General features: G+C 37.7%; 1 protein-coding gene and 1 long non-coding RNA gene across 7 annotated transcripts in view; one reads left to right on the forward strand and one right to left on the reverse strand.

Moving 5' to 3' along the window:
• Positions 1-24,286, forward strand: part of PPP2R3A (protein phosphatase 2 regulatory subunit B''alpha) — a 219,482-nt gene that overhangs the window by 171,057 nt on the left and 24,139 nt on the right. For all 6 annotated transcript variants that reach the window (XM_037022878.2, XM_073232349.1, XM_073232350.1 and 3 more), the window contains 3 exons: positions 19,630-19,805; positions 20,342-20,460; positions 22,294-22,400. In XM_037022878.2, coding sequence (XP_036878773.1) covers positions 19,630-19,805; positions 20,342-20,460; positions 22,294-22,400 — 402 coding nt within the window. The remainder of the gene's footprint in view (positions 1-19,629; positions 19,806-20,341; positions 20,461-22,293; positions 22,401-24,286) is intronic.
• The window catches only part of LOC140848501 (uncharacterized), a 218,467-nt gene that overhangs the window by 129,770 nt on the left and 64,411 nt on the right, over positions 1-24,286 (reverse strand). The window lies entirely within an intron of this gene.

Genomic DNA, 24,286 nt, shown 5'->3' on the forward strand with positions numbered 1-24,286 from the left:
ACAGATATCCTATTAAAAAACAGATTAAATGAGTATATGCTTACTGAATGCTGAGATACCTAGTCTTCATTCCTCCCTCAATTTACAGAATCCTGGCAACCTGTCCTGAACCTCTAGGCACAAGACTAGAAGAATCACTAAGTACCTGAGTAAAGCCTCTTATATAAAAGATCTAGATCAAACATGTAGGAGAAAAAGTAACTTGGAAGAAAAACAGTATTTCAGGGAGAAGAAACCTTCTGTGACAACAACAAAGACAATCTTATTAATAAACTCAAAGAAATAAAGACCTAATTATAGTCACAGATTATGAACAGAATAGTACTTTTTATAAAAGGAACATTCAAAGAAGCAAAAAAGAACTCTGGAAAATAAACTATGATAGCAGAAATGGAAAACAGAATGTTCAGAAGATAAAACTAAGTAAACCTCCCAGAAAGAACAACAACAAAAAAGAAGAAGAAATAATAGAAAGTAAATGCAAGATTTGAAAATTAGAGAACCAGTCCCAAAAGTCCAACATAACTGGGAATGGAAATGTGATGTAAACCATCTTTGTAATTTTAACATTCAGTCATAAGAGAATAATGTCAACAAGATGGTAAAACTGAAGTTTCCATTGCTCATCCCTTCACAAAAATATCCATTTGAACAACCATCCATGAGTAAAAATGCATTCAACAAGCACTAAGGATTCTAGGTGAGGGACTGTAGCACATGGGTAGAGCACAGAAGTAAGAGAAGATTCATTAAAGAGCGTAGAGAGGAAAGATCTCAGATTACCTGTCACCCTATCCCCTAAGCTGAAGCAGCCCAGTGTGGGGGAGGGGGAGTGAAGTGAGTACCCAACTTGGCTATGGATCCCAGCACCAGGCCTATGCCAATGAACACCATCATCAGGGTGGCACCAGTAGACCCAGCCTACAGGCCAAACCCCAGTGCAAGGCCAGCCTCCATGGTCCCAGGCTCCAGACCCACCCCTGCAGTCTCACTCTCACTCCAGTACCAGGTCAGTCTGCACAACCCCAGACCCAGCCTCCAGGCTTATTCCACTGCCAGGCCAGCCCCTGAATCCCCAGGCTCCAGCAAACCCCCAGAGACATCAACACTGGCTAGCCATCACAGACCTGGGCTCCAACCCCATCCTTGCAGACCCAGACTTCAAGTATCACAGGCCCACCCCAGCATCAGACCAATACCCACAAACTTAAGACCAACTATTACAAGGTCATCCCCCAGAATCTCTGAACAGGCAGACTGTTAAAGGACTTTTCCCTGCCAAAGCCAGGCTGTAAAAACTGACAGAGAGGCCTACTTCCTCAGATGCAGAGACACCAGTGCAGTGCCACAAGGATCGCAAATCATCATGGAAACATGACAGCATCAAAGCAACAAACTTAAGCACCAGTAACAGACCTTAAAGAAATTGAAATCTGCAAACTGCCTGACAAAGAATTCAAAATACTCATCTTAAAGAATCTCAATAAGCTAGAAAATAACACAGATAACTAAGCAAAATCAGGGAAACAATATATGAAGAAAATGAGGAGTTCAACAGAGCTAGAAGCCATAAAAATAAAACAAACAAAAATTCTGGAGCTGTAGAACAAAATGACTGCACTGAAAAATTCTATAGAGAGCTTCAACAGCAGGCTCAGTCAAGCAAAAGAAAGAATCAGCATGAAGACAGATCAACTGAAATTTATCCAGTCAGAAGGAAAAAAGCAAAAAGAATGAAGAAGAGCACAAAAACCTACAAGACTCATGGTACACCATTAAAGAAACAATATGCACATTATAGAAGTCCCAGAAGTAGCAGAGAAAGAAGGGACAGAAAGCTTATATAAAGAAACAGTGATAGAAAACTTTCCTAGTTTTCCCTAGTGCCAAGAGTTCATCACCACTAGACCTGCCTTACACAAAATACTTAAAAAGTTCTTCAAGTTGAAAGGAAAGAACACCAACTAACATGAAGACATAGGGAAGTGGAAAACCCATTCTAAAGAATATTGTCAAAAGTAGAATATACTATAAAGGTAGTGCATAAAGCACTCTTAACTCTGGTATAAACATTAAAAGGGAAAAATATCAAAAATAAAAAACTGTAATTTGATACTGAATACACAATATATGAGATATAAATTGTGATATCAATTACATAAAATGTTGGGAAAGAAGTTAAAGCATACAGTTTTTGCATGTAATTGAAGTTATCAATTTCAAATCGACTATTACAACTACAAGATGTTGTATAAGCCTCATGTTAACCACAAAATAGAAACCTATAGTAGATACACTAAAGATAGAAATGAATCAAAGTATGCCACTACAAAAAATCATAAAATGACAAAGGGGACAGCAAGAAGAAGAAACAGCAGTACCACAAAAAGAAGCCTATGAAAAATGGCAATTTTGTTACCTATAATTGCTTCATTTTAATTAAGTCCTTACCTATAATTACCTTAAATGTAAATGGATCAAAATTGTCAATCAAAAGACAGAGTGTCTAAATTGATTCAAAAACAAGATCCCACAAATGCTGCCTACAAGAGATTCATTTCAGCTTTAGGGATACACACAGGCTAAAACTGAAGGGATGGAAAAGGTAAAATGGTAACCGAAAGAGAGCATTAGACAAAACAGATTGAAAATAAAAATATCACAGAAGACAAAGATGGTCATTATATAATGATAAAGGGGTCAGTTCATCAAAAGGATATAACAGTTGTAAACATATATGCACCCAACATCAGAGTACCTAAATATATAAAGCAAATATTAACAAAACTGATGAGAAAAATAAACAGCAATACAATAACACGGGGGGACTTAAGTAATCCACTTGCAGCAATGGATATAGCATCTAGATAGAAAATCAAAAAGGAAACAGTACTATATATCAAATGGTCCTAACATATAGAACCATCCGTATAACAGCAACAGGATAGAAATTCTTTTCAAGCACACATTCTTAAATTCACCAGGATATATCACATGCAGGTCTTAATAAATTTAAGAAGATTGATTATATCAAGGATTGTTTTTTTACCAGAATGGTATGAAACTATGAATCAGTAACAGGGGGAAGATTCACAAATAAGTGGAAAGTGAAAACACTCCTGAACAACCAGTTAGTCAAAGAAATCAAAAGGGAAGTGAAAAAAGTATCTTAGGATAAATGAAAATGGAATCACAACATCCCAAAAGTTAGGGGATACAACAAAAGCAGTTTTGAGAGGGAAGATATAGCAATAAATGCTTGCTTTAAGAAAAAAAAGAGATACCAAATAAATGAACTATTGTTACACATCCTTGGCAACACATGTCATTTCTTGTTTTTTGATAATAGACATTCTAATAGGTATGATGTGATAATTCACTGTGGTTTTGATTTCCATTTCCCCGAGGATTGGTGATGTTAAGCATCTTTCCATGTATCTTTGAACAATCTGTGTGTCTTTGGAAAAATGTATACCCAGATCGTATGCCAATTTTTTAATCAGATTGTTTGCATTTTTCCTATTGAATTATGTAAATTGTTTATTTTGCATATTAGGTCTATCAGATATATAATTTGCAGATATTTTCTATTCAGCAGGTTGCCTTTTCATTTTGTTGATAGTTTCCTCTGCTGTGCAGCGCTGTTGTAATTTGTATTCCTACCTGTTTATTTTTGCTCTTGTTACCTTTGATTTTAGTATCAGATCCAAAAAGTCATTGCCTAGACCAATGTCAAGGATCTTACTGCCTATGTTTTCTTTTAGGAGGTTTATACTTTCAGGTTTTGCATTCAAGTCTTTAATCCAGTTTGAGTTTGTTTGTTTTTTCATTGTGTAAGAGAGTGGTCCAGTTTCATTCTTTGGCATGAGGCTGTCCCATTTTCCCAGCAATATTTATTGAACAAACTGTCCTTTCCCCTATTTATATTCTTGGTTCCTTTGTCCTAAATCAACCATATATGCATGGGTTTCTTTCTGGGCTCTTCTGTTCCATTGCTCTGTCTCTTTAATGCCAGTATCGTACTGTTTTGATTACTGTAACTTTGCAGTTTATTTTGAAATTAAGTAGTGTGCTGCTTCCAGCTTTGTCCTTCTTGCTCACTATTGCTTTGGCTATTCAGTCTTTTCTGGTTCCATACAAACTTTTAGGATTACTTACTCTATTTCTGTGAAAAATGCCATTGTAATTTTAATAGGAATTGCTTCAAATTTTTAGATTGCTTTGGGTAGTGTGGACACTTTAGCAATATTAGTTCTACCAATCCATGAGCATGTACTATCTTTCTGTGTACATGTGTCTTCTTCAGTCTTTTTCATCAGTGTCCTATAGTTTTCAGTCTTTCACCTCCTTCATTAAATTAATTACCAGGTGGGAGGAGGAAAATATGGCAGCATGAGTAGGGTGGCGGAAATCTCTTCCCACAACCATATATATTTTGAAAATACAGCAAATACAACTATTCCTAAAAGAGTGACCAGAGATACAGTACACAAGCCAGTCTACATCTGCGAGAATCTAACATCTCACGGAAAAGGGTAAGGTGCAGAGCCATGACCCAGTGGGACCCAAGCACTCTCCCCACCCCAGCTCACCGGCAGAAGGAAAAGATTCAGATTGGAGCAGGAGTGGAAGCGCAGGACTGCTAAATAACCAGCCCTACTAATCTGCCCCAGGAGCACAGACACACATTGTATGGATGCTCTGGATATTAGAGGAGCGGAAAAGCAAAATCCAAGACTAAGACTGCAAACAGGTTCCCACAGCCAGCTGCCTTGGGACAAAAGAAAAGCAGGTGCTTTAAAAGTCTTAAGGGACAGGGTTTAACAGGTGGACAAAATCGTCCTGTTACACTCAGCCCAGCAGGATGGAAACTTTAAGAAACTTCAGGCCCCTTATCCACCTGGTTGGCAACACAGCTCCAAGGCCCCTCATGGCAATAAGCAGCCTGCCATTCTTTCCTCCCCACTGGGACATGCAAGCAAACCAGTTGTCCCTGCCATTGCTCCAGACAAGCCTGAGAGTAGTCCTGCCTACAGCAACCACACAGCTTAACACAGACGCTTCTCTCTGTGTGCAGCTAACCGGCCCAGATCCAGAGACTGCTCCCTGTGCGCGGTTGACTGGAACAGACAGTGGTGAGAGGCACAGAGACTGGGAAGTATGAGGGGGCTTTGTTCTCATGGCAGAACAAGTGACGCTCACCTGCAACCCACACCAGTGCCCTAGGCCATCCCAAGGGCCACCCCACCCATGACAGCTTTAGGGTATTAACCCAGAAGCTGCTCCCTGGGCACAGTTGACTCGCACAGACAGAGGAGATGAGCATAGAGACCGGGAGGCATGAAGGGGCTTTGCTTTTGTGGGAGAACACACGCCATTTGCTGTGACCCCTGCCAATGCCCTAGGCCATCCCAAGGGCCATCCCTCCTACGGCAGCTCAGGGGAATAATCCTGAGACTGCTCCCTCTGCATGGTTGACCAGCACAGACAGCGGAGAGGCGCAGAGACCGGGAGGCACGAAGGGACCTCACGACAGAACATGCACCGCTTACCTACAATCTGGGCCACCTGAGGGCCACTCCACGCATGGCAGCTTAGGGAATTTACGCAGAGTCTGCGCCCTGCATGCAGTTCACTGGCACAGACAGCGGAGACAGACTCAGAGATCAGGAGGCATGAAGGGGGTCTGTTCTCATGGAAAAACATGAACTGCGGGCCTGCAAAACCTGCCAGTGACCTAGGTCATCCTGAAGGAAGCCCCACCCACAGCAGCTTAGGGGATTAACCCAGAGGCTGCTCCCTGCACATGGTTAACCGGCACAGACAGAGGACATGGGCATAGAGACCTGGAAGCACAAAAGGGCTTTGCTCTTGCAGTAGAACATGCACTGATGGTCTGCAACATCTGCCATTGTCCTAGGCCATCTGGAAGGCTACCCAGTCCATGGCAGCTTAGGAGATTAACCCAGAGGCAGCTCCCTGCACACAGTTCAACAGCCCAGACAGAGGAAAAAGGCAGGGAGACCAGGAAGGATGAAGGGGCCTTCTCCTTGCGGCATACACATACGCTGCTGGCCTGTGACACCTGCCAGTGCCCTAGGCCAATCCGAGGGCCTTAACCCAGAGGATTAACCCAGAGGCCCCTCCCTGTGCATGGTTAACTGGCACAGACAGTGGACAAAGATAAGGCAAGCAGCAAGAAGAAATGGACTTTGTTCTCCCAGCTGACAATGTGCCACTCACCGGCAACCACTCCCATCACCATGAAAATGCAGAAGAACATTGTTCAATCCCAAATTCCTCAAACACCAAAAAGAGGGCTTGATGAGACTAAACTCACCAATCTTCTTCAAAAAGAATTCAAAATAAAAGTCATAAGCATGTTGATGGAGCTACAGAGAGATATTCAAGAGCTAAGGGATGAATTCAGGAGGGAGATAACAGATCCAAAACAAACAAATGATTTAAGGGCAGACTGGATGAAGTGGAAGAGACTGTTACTGGAATAGAAATCAGAGAACAGGAATACAGAGAAGCTGAGGCAGAAAGAGAAAAAAGGATCTCTAGGAATGAAAGGATATTAAGAGAACTGTGTGACCAATCCAAATGGAACAATATTCACATTATAGGAGTATGAGAAGTAGAAGAGAGAGAAAAAGGGATAGAAAGTGTCTTTTAAGAAATAATTGCTGAAAACTTCCCCAATCTGGGGAAGGAAATAGTGTCTCAGGCCATAGAAATCCTCAGATCTCCCAACACAGGGGACCCAAGGAGGACAACACCAAGACATATAATAATTAAAATGGCAAAGATCAAAGACAAGGACATAATATAAAAGCAGTGAGAGAGAGAAAAAGATCACCTACAAAGGAAAACCCATTAGGCTATCATCAGACTTCTCAGCAGAAACCTTACAGGCCAGAAGGGAATAGTATGATATATTCAATGCAATAAAACAGAAGGGCCCCAAACCAAGAATACTGTATACAGCAAGATTATCATTTAAATTTGAAGGAGGAATTAACCAATTCTCAGATAAATAAATTTAAGGGAATATACGTCCCACAAACCATCTCTACAGTGGGTTTTAAAGGGAGTGCTCTAGATGGAAGTATGCCTAAGGCTAAATAGCTATCACCAGAGAAAATAAAACCACAGCAAAGAAAGTAGACCAACCAAATACTACCTAAATGCAAAATAAAATGAGTTATCCACAAAATCAGTCAAGGGAAACACAAACAGTACAGAATAAAACACCTAAAATAAAAAGAGTGGAGAAGGAAGAAAAGCAAGAGAGAGAAATGAATCATCAGACTGTGTTTATAATAGTGTAATAAGTGAGTTAACGTAGATGGCTAGATAGTAAAGAAGCTGCCCTTGAACCTTTGGTAACCATGAATCCAAAGCCAGCAATGGCAATAAGTACATATATATTGAGAATCACCCTAAATGTAAATGGACTGAATGCACCAATCAAAAGACACAGAGTTACAGATTGGATAAAAAAGCAAGACCCATCCATATGCTGCCTACAAGAGACTCACTTCAAACCCGTAGACATACACAGACTAAAAGTGAAGGGATGGAAAAAGATTTTTCATACAAACAATAGGGAGAAAGAAGCAGGTGTTACAGTACTTGTATCAGACAAAACAGACTTCAAAGCAAAGTTTTATTTTTAACGAGACAAAGAAGGACATTACATAATGATAAAGGGGTCAGTCCAACAAGAAGATATAACCATTATAAATCTGTACACCCAACAAAGGAGCACCTACATATGTGAAACAAATACTAACAGAATTAAAGGAGAAAATACAATACAATGCATTTATTTTAGGAGACTTCAACACACCACTCACTCCAAAGGACAGATCAACCAGACAGAAAATAAGTAAGGCCACAGAGGCACTGAACAACACATTAGAACAGATGGACCTAACAGACATCTATAGAACATTCCACCCAAAAGCAGCCAGATACACATTCTTCTCAAGTGCACATGGAACATTTTCCAGAATCGACCACATGCTAGGCCACAAATAGAGCCCCAGTAAATTAAAAAAGACTGAAATTCTACCAATCAACCTCCCAGATCACAAAGGTGTAAAACTAGAAATAAATTATACAAAGAAAACAAAAAGCCTCACGAACACATGGAGGCTTAACAACATACTCCTAAATAATCAGTGGATCAATGACCAAATTAAAACAGATATCAAGCAATATATGGAGACAAATGAAAACAACAGCACAACACCCCAACTTCTGTGGGATGCAGTGAAAGCAGTTCTAAGAGGAAAGTATATAGCAATCCAGGCCTATTTAAAGAAGGAAGAACAATCCCAAATGAGTAGTCTAAAGTCACAATTATTGAAACTGGAAAAAAAAGAACAAATGAGGCCCAAAGTGAGCAGAAGGAGGGACATAATAAAGATCAGAGAAGAAATAAATAAAATTGAGAATAAAACAATAGAAAATAATCAATGACAACAAGAGCTGGTTCTTTGAGAAAATAAACAGATAAGCCCTACCCAGACTTATTAAGACTAAAAGAGAATCTACACACATAAACAGAATCAGAAATGAGAAAGAAAAAATCACTACAGACACCACTGAAATACAAAGAATTATTAGAGAATACTATGAAAAAATTATATTGTAATAAACTAGATACCCTAGAAGAAATGGATGGGTTTCTAGAAAAATACAACCTTCCAAGACAAACCCGGGAAGAAACAGAAAATCTGAACAAAACAGTTACCAGCAATGAAATTGAACTGGTAATCAAAAAACTAACAAAGAACAAAATTCCCAGACCAGATGACATCACAGCTGAATTTCATCAGACATTTAGAGAGGACATAATATGCATTCTCCTTAAAGTTTTCCAACAAATAGAAGAGAAGGGAATACTTCCCTCATTCTAAGAAACCAGCATCACTCTAATGCCAAAACTTGGCAAAGACACCACAAAAAAAGAAAACTACAGACCAATACCCCTGATGAACATAGATGCAAAAATACTCAACAAAATATTAGCAAACTGAATTCAAAAATACATCAAGAGGATTATACACCATGATCAATTGGGATTCATCCCAGGGATGTAAGGATGGTACAACATTGGAAAATCCATCAGCATCATCCACCACATCAACAAAAAGAAGGACAAAAACCACATGATCAGATGATGCTGAAAAAGCCTTGGACAAAATTCAACATCCATTCATGATAAAAATTCTCAACAAAATGGGTATAGAGGGCAAGTACCTCAACATAGTAAAGGCCACATATGACAAACCCACAGCCGACATACTTCATAGCGAGAGGCTGAAAGCTTTTCCTCTAAGACCAGGAACAAGACAAAGATGCCCACTCTCCCTGCTTTTATTCAACATAGTATTGGAGTTCCTTGCCACAGCAATCAGACAACACAAAGAAATACAAGGCATCCAGATTGGTAAGGAAGAAGTCAGAATGTCACTGTTTGCAGATGACATGATATTGTATTGTACATTAGAAACCCTAAAGAATCCACTCCAAAACTACTAGAATATCAGAATTCAGCAAAGTTTCAGGATACAAAATAAATACACAGAAATCTGTTGCTTTCCTATACACTAATGATGAGCTAGCAGAAAGAGAAATCAGGAAAACAATTCCATTCACAATTGCATCAAAAAGAATAAAATACGTAGGAATAAACCTAACCAAGGAAGTGAAAGACTGATACCCTTAAAACTACAAGACACTCTTAAGAGAAATTAAAGTGGACACTAACAAATGGAAACTCATCCCATGCTCTTGGGTAGGAAGATTTAATATTGTCAAAATGGCCATCCTGCCTAAAGCATTCTACAGATTCAATGCAATCCCTATCAGAATACCAACAGCATTCTTCAGCAAACTGGAACAAACAGTCCTAAATTTCATATGTAACCATAAAAGACCCAAATAGCCAAAGCAATCCTGAGATGGAAGAATAAAGCAGGGGGGATCTTGCTTCCCAACTCCAAGCTCTAATACAAAGCTTCAGTAATCAAAACAATTTGGTACTGGGACAAGAACAGACCCATAGATCAGGGAAACAGAATAGAGAATTCAGATATTAACCCAAGCATATATGGTCAATTAATATACAATAAAGTAACCATGGACATACAATAGGGAATTGACAGCCTCTTCAACAGCTGGTGTTCGCAAAACTGGAGAGCTGCATGTAAGAGAATGAAACTGGATTACTGTCTAACTCCATATAGAAAAGTAAACTCAAAATGAATCAAATACCTGAATGTAAGTCATGAAACCATAAAACTCTTAGAAAAAAACAAAGGCAAAAATCTCTTTAATATAAACATGAGCAACTTTTTCATGAACATATCTCCTCGGGCAAGGGAAACAAAAGCAAAAATGAACAAGTGGGACTATGTTAAACTAAAAAGCTTCTGTACAGCAAAGGACACCATTAGTAGAACAAAAAGGCATTCTACAGTATGGGACAATATATTCATAAATGACATATCCAATAAGGGGTTGACATCCAGAATATATAAAGAGTTCATGCACCTCAACAAACAAAAAGCAAATAAGCCAATTAAAAAATGGCAAAGGATCTGAACAGACACTTCTCCAAAGATGAAATTCAGGTGGCCAACAGGCACATGAAAAGATGTTCCACATCGCTAATCATCAGAGAAATGCAAATTAAAACCACAATGAGATATCACCTCACACCAGTAAGGATGGCCACTATCCAAAAGAAACAAAAACAAATGTTGGCGAGGATGTGGAGAAAGGGGAACCCTCCTACACTTCTGGTGGGAATGTAAATTAGTTCAATCATTGTGGAAAGCGGTATGGAGGTTCCTCAAGAAACTCAAAATAGAAATACCATTTGACCCAGGAATTCCACTCCTAGGAATTTACTCTAAGAATACAGCAGCCCAGTTTGAAAAAGACAGATGCACCCCTATGTTTATTGCAGCACTATTTATAATAGCCAAGAAATGGAAACAATCTAAGTATCTAGTAGACAAATGGATAAAGAAGAAGTTTTACATATATGCAATGGAATATTATTCAGCCATAAAAAGAAAACAAATCCTACCATTTGCAATAACATGGATGGAGCTAGAGAGTATTACACTAAGTGAAATAAGTCAGGCGGAGAAAGACAAATACCAAATTATTTCACTCATCTGTGGAGTATAAGAACAAAAAAAACAGAAGGAACAAAACAACAGCAGAATCACAGAACCCAAGAATGGACTAACAGTTACCAAAGGGAAAGGGACTGGGGATGGTAGGAGGGAAGAGAGGGATAAGGGGCATTATGATTAGCACACATAATATAGGGGGGGGGGTCACAGGGAAGGCAGTATAGCACAGAGACAACAAGTAGTGACTCAGTAGCATCTTACTATGCTGATGGACAGTAACTGTAATTGGGTATGTGGGCTTGATAACGGGGGCAATCTAGTAACCACAATGTTAATATACACATGTAATTGTATATTAATGATACCAAAATAAAAAAAATAATTACCAAGTGTTTTATTATTTTTGATGCAGTCATAAATAGGACTGTTAGCTTCCCTTTCTGCTAGTTTGTTAGTGTATAGAAACACAACTTTTTTTGTATATTCATTTTGTATCCTGCAGCATTATTGACTTCATTTATTCTAACAGTTTTTTGTTGTACTCTTTGCATTTTCTATATATAATATGTAATTTGCAGATAGTAGTAATTTGACTTCTTCCTCTCCAATTTGGATACTTTTTATTTTTCTTTTTTGCCTAATCGTTCTGACTAGGACTTTCAGTACTACATTGAATAAAAGTAATGATTGTGGGTATCCTTGTCTTGTGAACTTAGAGCTTTTTTTGGCCTTTATTATTTAGGGGTACATGTCATCTGTATCCACTTTGTTGAGATTTTTTAATCTTAAATTTTATCAAATACTTTTTCTGCATCTACTGAGATGAGCATATGATTTTATCCTTCATTTTGACTGAGTTGCAATGTTGAACCATCCTTATATCCCTGGAATAAACCACACTTGATCACAGTGTATCATCTGTTTACTGTTGAATTCAGTTTGCTAATATTTTCTTAAAGATTTTTGTATCTGTGTTCATCAGGAATATTGAACTTAGTTTTCCTTTCTTGTAGTGTAACTTGTTATCAAGTTAACGCAGGCCTCATAAAATGAGTTTGGAAATATTCCCCCTTTTATTTTTTGGAAGAGTTTGAAAAGGTTTTGTTAGTTCTTCTTTGAATGTTTGGTAGCATTCACCAATGAAGTCATCTTGTCCTGGAGTTTTGTTTGTTGGGAGGCTTCTCATTACTGATTCAATATCCCTACTGGTAACCATTCTGTTCAGGTTTTCTGTTTCCTCATGATTCAACCTTAGTAGGTTTTATGTTTCTGGAAATGTATCTATTTCTCCTAGGATGTCAAATGTGTTGGCATATATAATTGTTCACAGTAGTCTCTTGTGATCCTTTGTTTTTGTGGTATCAGATGTAGTGTTTACTCTTTCATCTCTGATCTTATTAAAACAAGTCCTCTCTTTTTTTTCTTGGTGAGTCTAGCTAAAGGTTTGTCAATTTTGTTCATCTTTGTGAAGAACCAGCTCTTTTAGTTTCATTGATTTTTTTCATTTAGTCACTATTTAATCTATTTCTGTTCTAATCTTTATTGCTACTAACTTTGGGCTTCATTTGTTCTTTATTTTCTAGTTCCTTGAGGTGTAAAATTCAATTATTTATTTGAGATTTTTCTTTTTTCTTGATGTAGACATTTACTGGTATGAATTTCCCTCTTAAAACTGTTTTTGTTATATCCTATAAGTTTGTAAATGTGTATTTCCATTTTCATTTGTCTCGAGGTATTTTTTTTTTTTTTTTTTTTTGCTGTCTCTTAATTCCTTCTCTGACCCATTGGTTGTTCAGTGGTATGTTGTATAGTCTCCAGACGTTTGTGAATTTTCCAGTTTTCTTCCTGCAGTTAATTTCTAGTTTCATAGTGTGGTCAGAGAAGTTGCTTGAGAGATTTGATTCTTCTTAGATTTACTGACTTGTTTTGTTTGTGATACGATCTGTCTTGGAGAAAGTTCCCTGTGCACTTGAGATGCTGTTGGATGGAACATTATGTATTTTTTTTGTTAAGTCCATCTGATATAACATGTCATTTAAGGCCAATATTTCCTTACTGATTTTCTGTCTGGATGATCTATCCATCAATAAAAGGGGTATTCAAAAAAAAAGTATTATATTGCCTCCTGTTGTATTGCTGCCTATTTCTCTATTTACATCTGGTAATATTACCTTTATATATTTAGCTCCTGTATGTTAGGTGCCTAAATATTCAGAAATGTTATATCCTCTTGTTGTATTGACGCTTTTATGATTACATAATGCTTGTCTCTAATTATAGTCTATAAAGTCTATTTTGTCTATTAGAAGTATAGCTACCCTACAGCTTTTGGGTTCCATTTGAATGGAATATCTGTTTCCATTCCTTCACTTTCAGTCTGCATGTGTCATCTTATCTAAAATGAGTCACTTACAGGCTGCATGTAGATCAGTCTTGTTTTATCCATTTAGTCATTCTGTGTCTTTTGAGTGGAGAATTTACTCTATTTCTACTTAATTACTGATAGATATGTGCTTATTGCTATTTTGTTAATTATTGTCTTGCTGTTTTGTAATTCCTCTGTTCTTCTCATCTGCCTTTCCTTTGTAGTTTGATGACTTTTTTAGTGGTATGCTTGGATGCCTTTCTATCTTTTTTACATCTACTACAGGTTATTTCTCTGTGTAGTGTTTCTCTGTAGAAATACTACAAGTTATTTCTTATTACAGAGAAATAACTGTACACTTTTACTCTTCCCCCTGCCATAAAACAAAAAAAACTTTGCTTTTGAGGTTACATTTTACATTTTTTATCTTGTATATCCCTTAACTATTATTAAACATTTTTTATCTTGTATATCCCTTAACTAAAGTTATCATTATTCTTGCCACTTTTGTCTTTCAGTCTCATACTAGCACCTTTATATTAATCCACCATCACTTTTCCAGTGATATTCATACTTTCATATGTTTTCTTCTACTAATTAGTGCTCTCTTTTCAGCTTAAAGAAGTCCCTTGAACATGTCTTTTAAGGCTGGTTTATTGCTGATGGACTCCTTTAGCTTTATCTATCTGGAAACTCTCTGTCCTTCAATTCTGAATGATAACCTTGCTGGGTACTGTACTCTTGTTGGGAAGTTTTTTCTTCAGCCCTTTGAATATATTATGCCACTCCCTCTGGTCTGCTAAGTTTCTGCTGAAAAATTTACTGACATTCAAGGGAAACAAAAGCAAAAATGAACTCATGGGACTACATCAAACTAAAAAGTTTCTGTATGGCAAAGGACACCATTAACAGAACAAAAAGGCATCCTGCAGCATGGGTGAAGATGTTTGTAAATGACATATCCGACAGGGGATTAACATCCAAAATATATAAAGAACTCACACGCCTCAACACCTAAAAAGCAAATAACCTGATTAAAAAATGGGCAGAGGATATGAAGAGACAATTCTCCAAAGAAGAACTTCAGAACGCCAACCGGCACACGAAAAGATGCTCCACATCACTAATCATCAGGGAAATGCAAATTAAAACCACAATGAGATATCACCTCATACCAGTTAGGATGGCCAAGAACCACAAATGCTGGTGAGCATGCAGAGAAAGGGGAACCCTCCTACACTGCTGGTGGCAATGTAAGCTGGTTCAACCATTGTGGAAAGCAATACAGAGGTTCCTCAAAAAACTAAATAAAGAAATACCATTTGACCCGGGAATCCCACTCCTTGAAATTTACCCAAAGAATACAACTTCTCAGACTCAAAAAGACATACGCACTCCTATGTTTATCGCAGCACTTTTTACAATAGCCAAGATAGGGAAACAACCTAAGTGTGCATCAGTAGATGAATAGATAAAGAAGAGGTGGTACATATACACAATGGAATACTATTCAGCCATACGAAAGAAACAAATCCTACCATTTGCAACAACACGGATGGAGCTAGAGGGTATTATGCTCAGTGAAATAAGCCCAGCGGAGAAAGACAAGTACCAAATGATTTCCCTCTTTTGTGGAGTATAACAATGAAGCAAAACTGAAGGAACAAAATAGTAGCAAACTCACAGACTCCAAGAAGGGACTAGTGGTTACCAAAGGGGAGGGGTGTGGGAGGGCGGGTGGGGAGGGAGGGAGAAGGGGATGGAGGGGTATTATGTTTAGTACACATGGTGTGAGGGGTCATGGGGAGAACAGTGTAGCACAGAGAAGGCAAACAGTGAATCTGTGGCATCTTACTGCATAGATGGATAGTGCCTGCATTGGGGTATGGGTGGGGACTTGATAATATGAATAAATGTAGTAACCACATTGTTTTTTCATGTGAAACCTTCATAAGAGTGTATATCAATAGTACCTTAATAAAAAAATTTTTAGAAATCTGACATTCTTAGGAAGGTTCCTTTATAAATAACAAGTTGTTTTTCTCTTGATGCTTTTGCAATTCTTCCTTGTCTTTAACTTCGACCCTTTAATTATAATCTTGTTGGTCTCTTTGGTTCTTGTTATTTGGAATTCCCTATGTTAGGGAAGTTTTCAGCCATTATTTCTTCAAATAAGTTTTCTGTCCTTTTTTTTTCTTTCTCTTTCTGAGACTCTAATGTGAATGTTGGTCTACTTGATGTTACTCCATGGGTCCCTTAAACTGTCTTCACCATTTTCATTCCTTTTTCTTTTTGCTACTTTTATTAGGTGCATCCAACTGCCCTTTGATTTTACTGATCCTTTCTTCTCCTTTGTCTAGTCTGTGGTTGAATTTCTATTGTGTGTTTTTCAGTTGAGTTATTGTATTCTCAGCTCTGTGACTTCTGTTAGATACTTTATCTTTTCTGTCTCTTTGTTCAAGTTCTCATTGTGTTCATCCATTCTTCTCTGAGATCAGTGAACATATTTATGACCATTATTTTAAAGTCTTTTATCAGGTAAATCACTTACCTCTGTTTCATTAAGGGCTTTTTTTGAGGCTTTATCTTTTTCCTTAGTTTGGAACATATTCCTCTGTTCATTTTACTTGTCTTTCTGTAATAGTTTCTACACATTAGATAAAACAGCCACCTCTTCCAGTCTTAAACTATAGAGAACCTTATACCCTCATGTAGAGAACCTTACTGTTCAACCCTGCCCTCGCTCTTGGTTGTCTCTCAAACTTTTGACTTATCCAAGCAGCCTATTTTATTTTTTAATGGTTCCCAGTCAGTGAGGATGTACCGAGACCTGTCAGTGTCCTAGGAGGATCTCGGTCAGCACCTAGAATCATTGTGATGGGAAGCCACAACCTCAGGCAGCACCTTTTAAAGATCAAATATATACAGTTCTGTAGGACTGCAAGCATAAGCCCCACTGACCACCAGAGCTAGGAACTGGAGGTGTCCCCTGGGAAGCAGTAACAAAAATTGGGGCACCATACAAGCATATAAACTCCTTTCTGGGAAATACCAGCAAGCTGGCATAAGGCAAAGGGAGGGTGCAAAGATGGCATCCGTTGGCCTCCATTCCCTGAAAGCACTTCCATAGGCCCCAAGATGCATGCCAAGCCTGAAGCCTGCCACTCATGCTGGAGCTCCAGCAAAAGCAAATAGCCCTCTTTCACCAAAAAATGGGGTGTGTTTCAGTCTCCTGTCTGTTCAGTGACCTTGGTGTGGCAGCCAGCCAAGAACTCTGATTGTTACAGTCCCATGGGACCCGGGAATGCAAACCCCCCTGCTTGCCACCAGGACCAGGCAATCACTGGGTGTTCCCTAGCCCGCAACTGAAAAAAACAGGGCTTCACCCACAAAACCTGGGTACCAATGCATGTAAAGGCTCCCTCTGGGAGATAACGGTGTGGAGTAAGGCAGAGTGAAAATGTAAAAATGGGGCTTGCTAGCCTCTGTCCTGGGAGAGTACCCCAGGGGGCCACTAAATGTATGTTAGGGACCTGCCTTTTAGACCACGGCTTTAAGATAAGGAAATGAGCCTCTTTCCCAGGATGTATGGCTGGCCTGGCAGCTGCTTCTGACTGGGCTCTGGGGTGGAGCACCCAAGCATACAAGCCTTTTAAAGCCATTTCTCACTTCACTGTAGACTTGGGAGTCTTGTAGCCACAAGCCTGTTGGTTTTCAAAGCCAAGTGTTTTAGGCAATCATCTCTCAGTTGTAGGTCTTAACACTTGGGGTTGGGTGCCCAGTGTAGGGCTAAAACCCTTTACTCCCCAGAGAGAAGCTGTAGGTTCTGAGTTCCCTCATTATTGTGGCTCACTGCATGGTGGGGTGTGGTTTAGGGTGAGATAGTGTCTCAACCTCTCTTACTTGCTTGGATGTGGGGCTTTTTCTCATTTGCCCAATATATAAGAGTCATTCAACTATTTAAGGCTTTTTTCAGAGAAAATTATTCTGTGTGTAGCTGCAGATTTGGTGTGTACATTGGAGGAGGTAAGTTCAGGATCTTCCTACATCGCCCTCTCAAACTGAACCTCTGAAGTCAGTAATCATGAAGAGGTGGCTGTGCGCTCATGTTCATTGCTACAATATTCACAATAGCCAATATATGGAATCAACCTAAACTTCCCTCAATGGATGAATACAGAAAATATCTATAGACAGGTGTACACACATACAGTGGCTTATTCAGCTTTTAAAAGAAGGAAATCCTATCATTTGCAAGAACATATATGAACCAAAAGAACATTATGCTAAGTAAAATAAGCCAGGAACAGAAAATAAAAAAAGTACTGCATGATCTCACTTAAATGTGGAATCTAAAAGAAGTAAAACTCACAGAAGCAAAGAGTAGAGCAGTGGTTACCAGGGATTACAGGGAGGAGGAAATGGGGAGGTACTGGTCAAGGGTACAAAGTTGCAGCTATGTGGGGTGAGTAAGTTCTGGGGATGTACCGTGGTGACTGTAGTTAGTAATACTCAGTTGAATACTGGGAGTTTGCTAAAAGGGTAGATTTCATGTCCTCTCATTCCCTCATCCCCCCACCTCAAAAAATGTTAACTATGGGAGATGAGATGATAAGTGGCTTTACTATAGTAATCATTTCACTATGTATATCAAATTTATCTTGTACATCTTAAATAATACAATTTTTACTTAAAATGTTAAAAATATTTTTCAATAAAATTTAGTCACAATAAAAGAGTATGAAGGAAACAAAATTAATTATATATCTTATTTAACCCAATATATTTTAAATGTTATTTCAATATGTAATCAATGTAAAAATACTGATATTTTACTCATTTTCTTATACCAAGTTCTTCAAAACCGATTGTATATTTTTTACACTTAAAAACATCACAAATTAGACTACATATGGCTAGTGGCTACCATATTGTATTGTGTAGATTTGAATAAAGAGTTTCATTAAAAGAGATAGATAAGAGGGCAAAAAGGGGGGAAGAAATAAAATGATTTAAGAAAATTCCAAGAACTAAAGGATACTAATTTCCAAATTGAGGAGGCTCTCTGAAAGTCAAAAAAAAAAATAGATTAGACCCAGACCAAGGCACTTCATCATGATATTTCAAAACACCAGGGACTCAGAGAAACCTCCACAGGATTCCAAGAAAAAAATTAACAACAAAAAAAAAGAAAAACAGGTTATAGTCAAAGGATCAGATATCCTGGCTTTAGCCTTCCCAACAACAATGCATAGAAAGGACACTGTCTTTAAAATTCTGAAGGAGAACCACTACCAAGCTATAATTCTGCAACTAGCCAAAATACCAGCCAAGTTAGGGGGGTAGATAAAAGGTGTTTTCAGCTGCCCAATATCTCAAAGAATTTACCTGGCACTCACCCTTTTTTAGGAAGCTACTGAAGGATGTGTTACACCAAACAAGGAAATAACAAAAGAATGAGGAAAATGTGAGATAATAGAAACAGGAGAAAGGTAAAGGAATCCCTAGTATGAAACCGAACCAGGCCTGGAGATCAACCAGTCCAGATTAGAGTATGTCAGAAAGAATTGAGAAAGACTTCATTGAGAAAATCCAATTGATAGAATACCTCATGGGACTGATTATGGATATAGAGAACCAGCAGAGATTTGGGGGTCAAATTAGTAACAGATACACAAAAAACTGAGCAAAGAAAAATACAAAGTTATAAACACTCAATGCTAAGTAATTTATATTAAGAGGTTGGGAAGGGCACGTAGGCAAAGTAGAATGAATGAGTGATTAAAGAGTTGGAATCTCATCTTTTATAGTGTGAAATTAATACACTGTTTCTAAAACAGAAGTGTAAGAAATAAACAATATAGGTATCTTCCCTGAAAATAGAAAGAATAAAAACCAAAATAATCAGGCGTTGAAAATGGCTGGTTCTGGGGAAGAGAAAAGAAGGATTAGTTTTTATAACACACTATAAATCTTCATCTCTCTAAGTCTAAAGTATACACATATGTAACTTATTTAAAAAGAAACACAGGCAGTAATAAATCTGGGTGCATAAAGGACCCTTACCACCAGACCATGCTAATGAGCGTCCTTATCTCCTAGCACTGAGTACTGGTTCCGCTGCATGGATGTGGATGGAGACGGTGTACTCTCCATGTACGAGCTAGAGTACTTCTACGAGGAGCAGTGTGATAGGATGGAAGCCATGGGCATTGAGCCCTTGCCATTCCATGATTTGCTGTGTCAGATGCTTGACCTGGTGAAGCCAGCCAACGATGGTAAGATTGAATAACGGGCCATTTACAATGGTCACCCATGTAACAGAGTAAGGTACATAATCTGGATTATCCTCAATTATTAAACTTTCCAGTTTTCCATATGGGCTTCCCAAATATAGAAGTGTGTAAATTTCTCCTTTACTGTTAGTATAGAACCAACAACCGATGGGAAATCCTGTTTAAGAAATGGGATTTTTTCCATATAAACAGAAGGCAGACTAATGAGTGCCAGGGGTTGGGGGCTGAGGAGCAATAAGGAGGGAAGTGCTTTCAGGGTACAGTTTCCTTTGGAGTGAAGAAATTGTTATGGAACTCAACAGTGATAATGGTTGAGCAACATCATGAATGTACTAAAAGCCACTGGATTGGATGCTTTAAAATGGTTAAAATAGTGAATTTTATGTTATGTCAGTTTTGCCTTAAAGAAATGGGATTTTTATAATAAAATAAACATACATAAACTTCTAAACTTTAGTAAAAGTTTTTTTCACTTGCCAATACAGCCCTTGAAATTTACCAGATTTGTTTTTACATAGGCAAAATAACTCTACGAGATCTGAAGAGATGCAGAATGGCTCACATCTTTTATGACACTTTCTTTAATCTGGAAAAATACTTAGACCATGAACAGAGAGATCCCTTTGCAGTCCAGAAGGTACCAGTATATTTTTAACTCCTCTTCGAGGGCTGCAATATTAGGGGCTGCATGCTACAGATAAAAATGGTCTCTACCTACAGGAATCTTGGTATTTAAAGAGGTAACATTTAAAATATTTCATCACATACTGAAAAGAAAGAATAAAGGACCTGCAGTACATCTCTCCCACAGCTAATCTTCAAGTTCAAGTAAGCTGCATCTGCCTATGACTGAGTGAACTGTATTGCCTATGTACTTACATCTACATTAGAAACTAGTTACCAAAAAAGTTCTGAAAAAAATATGTCCCTTTAACTTAAAAAATATATCAATACTCACATTTGTATTACAAAGATACTGAGCTTGATTTAATTGTACCATTCATTTCCGGGATACACGGTAAATAGCTTTCCCCATCATAATGAAAACTAGAAGCTCTTCCTGATAGACAGCCTTCAGATAATCCAACACTCTTTCAGGTGTCAGTGGTTGCTGTGCATAATAACCATCAGTTTGAAGTCATATTCCACACCGGAACAGAGATGAGCACCCTTTCCCACACACAAAAACCGATGTACCCTCAAAAAACTGGACATAAGATCCATGTCCAAAAAAAACACAAAAAAGCAGAATACCACCCGTTCCTCTTCTATTTCCCTGTTTGAAAAGAAAAATATGTTAATAGGAAACGTTTCCATTGAGTCCTATAGGAGTACAACTACAGGAAACTTTCCATCTTTTCTTTTCCTTCCACATGTTGCATACCTGTTTGATATAAATAGTAATAAGAATATGAAGATCACCTTCTAAAAACAAGTACTCTGTACCTGATATTGGGACATATCAAGATGTAGAATCAGTAGCCTAAAATTAGCAGCATATTTCACTAAATTTAAGATGCCCCATTATTTTATATACCTTTAAGCAAGAAAACACAATGACAATTATAGGTATAAAATAATACATGCTGATTTCAGAGATGTTAATAGGCTGAGGTGGGAGGGTTCTTAATATGGATTAAAAATCGTAACACACTGGTCAATATTTAGATAACTGAATTCTAGGCATAACCAACCTTACATCGTAGGGTGATACTAAAACAAGTTATTTTCTTCATGGAAAAACATCATTTTACCTGGAATATATAATCCAAGATGCTGCCTATATTGCAGAAGAAAAGAATTTGTGTTATAAATTTTCCTTTTAAATTTTCACCTTTAAGTTTTACTTTCCTTTATAAGAGTTGGTAATACATCAATATTTGCTCTGATCCATAAAGAATATTTTTAGTCATAAAGTACTTAATAAATTCAAGCACTGTTCAAAGAAACACTGGTTATATAGAGATGAAAAAACTCAGTATGTAAGGAATGGGTGTATAGAGGCAAAAAAAAAAAAGAGCAAAAGGTGGCAACCAAGCATATACAGTAAAAGCAGGGAAATGATTGAGGAAGACAGGCTGTTTCCAGGAAGATAGTGCAGGTGATAGGGTGTCTGAGGTGGCTTTTAAGGAAGCAGTAAAAATTTGCCAGAAGAAGCAGTGGTGCATTTCAGGTGTGCATGTGCAAACCGCAGGTCACCCAGATAGCTTCTGCCCCGCAAAGTCCCAGGGGAGAAGGGGCTAGACAGAGCTCTGATTACAAGGCTAAGGAATTCATCATCCTGAAACTGCTAAGCAGTTCATTATGATTTTGAGATTGGAGCTGTAGAAAATCACTTTACAAGTGTTACTTTAGCACCTTTTAACCATGTTGTAAAATATTTTTCAGTGATATGCACATTTGTGATGACCTATTTCCAGTTTTTGTCTTTGATTATCTGTGTTTCCGATGGTGTCTTCTTTCCAATCAGGATGTTGAGAACGATGGGCCCGAGCCCTCTGACTGGGACAGGTTTGCTGCTGAGGAGTATGAGACTCTCGTTGCAGAGGAGTCTGCCCAAGCGCAGTTCCAGGAAGGGTGAGTGAGTCTCCCTGTGTCTATTGTACAACTTCTTTAATGAAGTAACCATATCAGAAATATTCAAGCCAACTTAAAAAAACAAGCTAGAAATCCTTTCCTATTTTTGACATTTTTTTAACATCATAAAAATGAGCGATCTTAACCAACATTAGTTGAATATTTTCCCCAGCTGTCTCCTCTTCCCTTCTTCATTAATTTTCTGGAAAGTCTTCTCATGCCCCATTTCCTTTAATGGAGTTGTACCTTCCACTGGAAACAAGACTATTGTGCAGTCATACTACTTTGTCAGTGATGATAATAAACCATATAAATACAGGAGGTGGCTAAAAGAACTGAGCTCCTATAAATAACAAAAACAGTCATGTTTAAAACAAATCTTTATCATACATGGTTTTCTGCATTCAACCCTGAACAGTAAGTAACTTCCACATAGAATTTATAATAAGATAGAATATATAATTCCATAAAGAAGCCATGGTTAAGAAATTAAAGTATCCAGGACTTGTTAACTGCTTAGAACATTTCAACAACTTTATAATTTTCTGGTTCTTTCCATCATCTAGTGATTCCTTTAGCAAGCCTTAGTCATTGTTTCTCAAAGCCTGTCAATTAATCATTATTATTAATGTAATGCATTTTTGAATATGCAATACATGCATATGATTTAATATTCAAAGAAACAAGAAAAAATAGTAGAGGTTTCCTACCACCCAGTTCTCCTGCCCAGAAGCAACCACTGTTATCATACCCTTCCAGAGACAGTCTCTCCCTTTCCCTCATAAAGGTTCTCATACTGTCTCTCCCTCCCTCATACATGTATATACATATGCACACAAATGTACAGGCATACCTCAGAGATAATGCTGATCTGGTTCCAAACAACTGTAATAAAGCAAGTACTGCAATAAAGTGAGTCAAATAAATTTCTTGGTTTCCCAGTGCATATAAAAGTTATGTTCACACTCTACTGTTGTCCTTTAAGTGTGCAACAGTATGTCTAAAAAATACTGTATATACCTTAATTAAGAAATACTATATAGCTAAAAATGCTGACCATCATCTGAGCTTCCAGCAAGTTGTAATCACTGATCATAAATCACAGTGACAAATATAATAATAGTGAAAAAGTTTAGAATGGTGCAAGAATTACCAAAATGTGGCACAGAGACATGGTAAGCAAATGCTTTGAAAAAATGTGCCAGTAGACTTGTTTGAAGGACATTGGTTTATAAAAATTGCAATATCTGCAAAGTACAATAAAGCGAAGCACAATAAATTGAGGTTTGAGGTATGCCTGTATACACATACATATGTGTATGTGTGTATGTGTATAAGCAAATACATTTTTTTCTTTGATACATATCACATATGGTAGAATACTGTATCCATTGTTTTTTCCACCTTGCTTTTCCACACTGTATGAAGTTTCTGTTTATAAGATGAATAAGTTCTAGAACTCTACCATACAATATAGTGTATGTACTTTATAAACATGGTATTATGCATTTTAAAATACGTTCAGAGAGATCTCATGTTAAGTGCTCCTCCAAAAAACTACACATATACAAAAGAACACAAGGAAATTTTTGAAGTAATGGTTATGTTTAGTTCCTTGGTTTTGTTAGTGATGTCACAGATGTATGTGTATGTACAAACTCATCAAGATGTATTCATTAAACGTGTACAATTTTAAGCAATTAAATCTCAACAAAGCTAAAAAAAATACCAACAAAGATTGGGAGGACCACATAGTGAAGCAGACACCTGAATTTTATGATAGCTGAGGTATAAGGAGGCTTGACAAATATTTTGGGGCCCTTGAGTGTGTGAAGAAAAAAATAGAGAAAAAAATAACTGAAAGTTGGGGAAAAAAACCAACTGAT

The sequence above is a fragment of the Manis javanica genome, chromosome 3 (assembly GCF_040802235.1).
Source record: "Manis javanica isolate MJ-LG chromosome 3, MJ_LKY, whole genome shotgun sequence".
Classification (NCBI taxonomy): domain Eukaryota; kingdom Metazoa; phylum Chordata; class Mammalia; order Pholidota; family Manidae; genus Manis; species Manis javanica.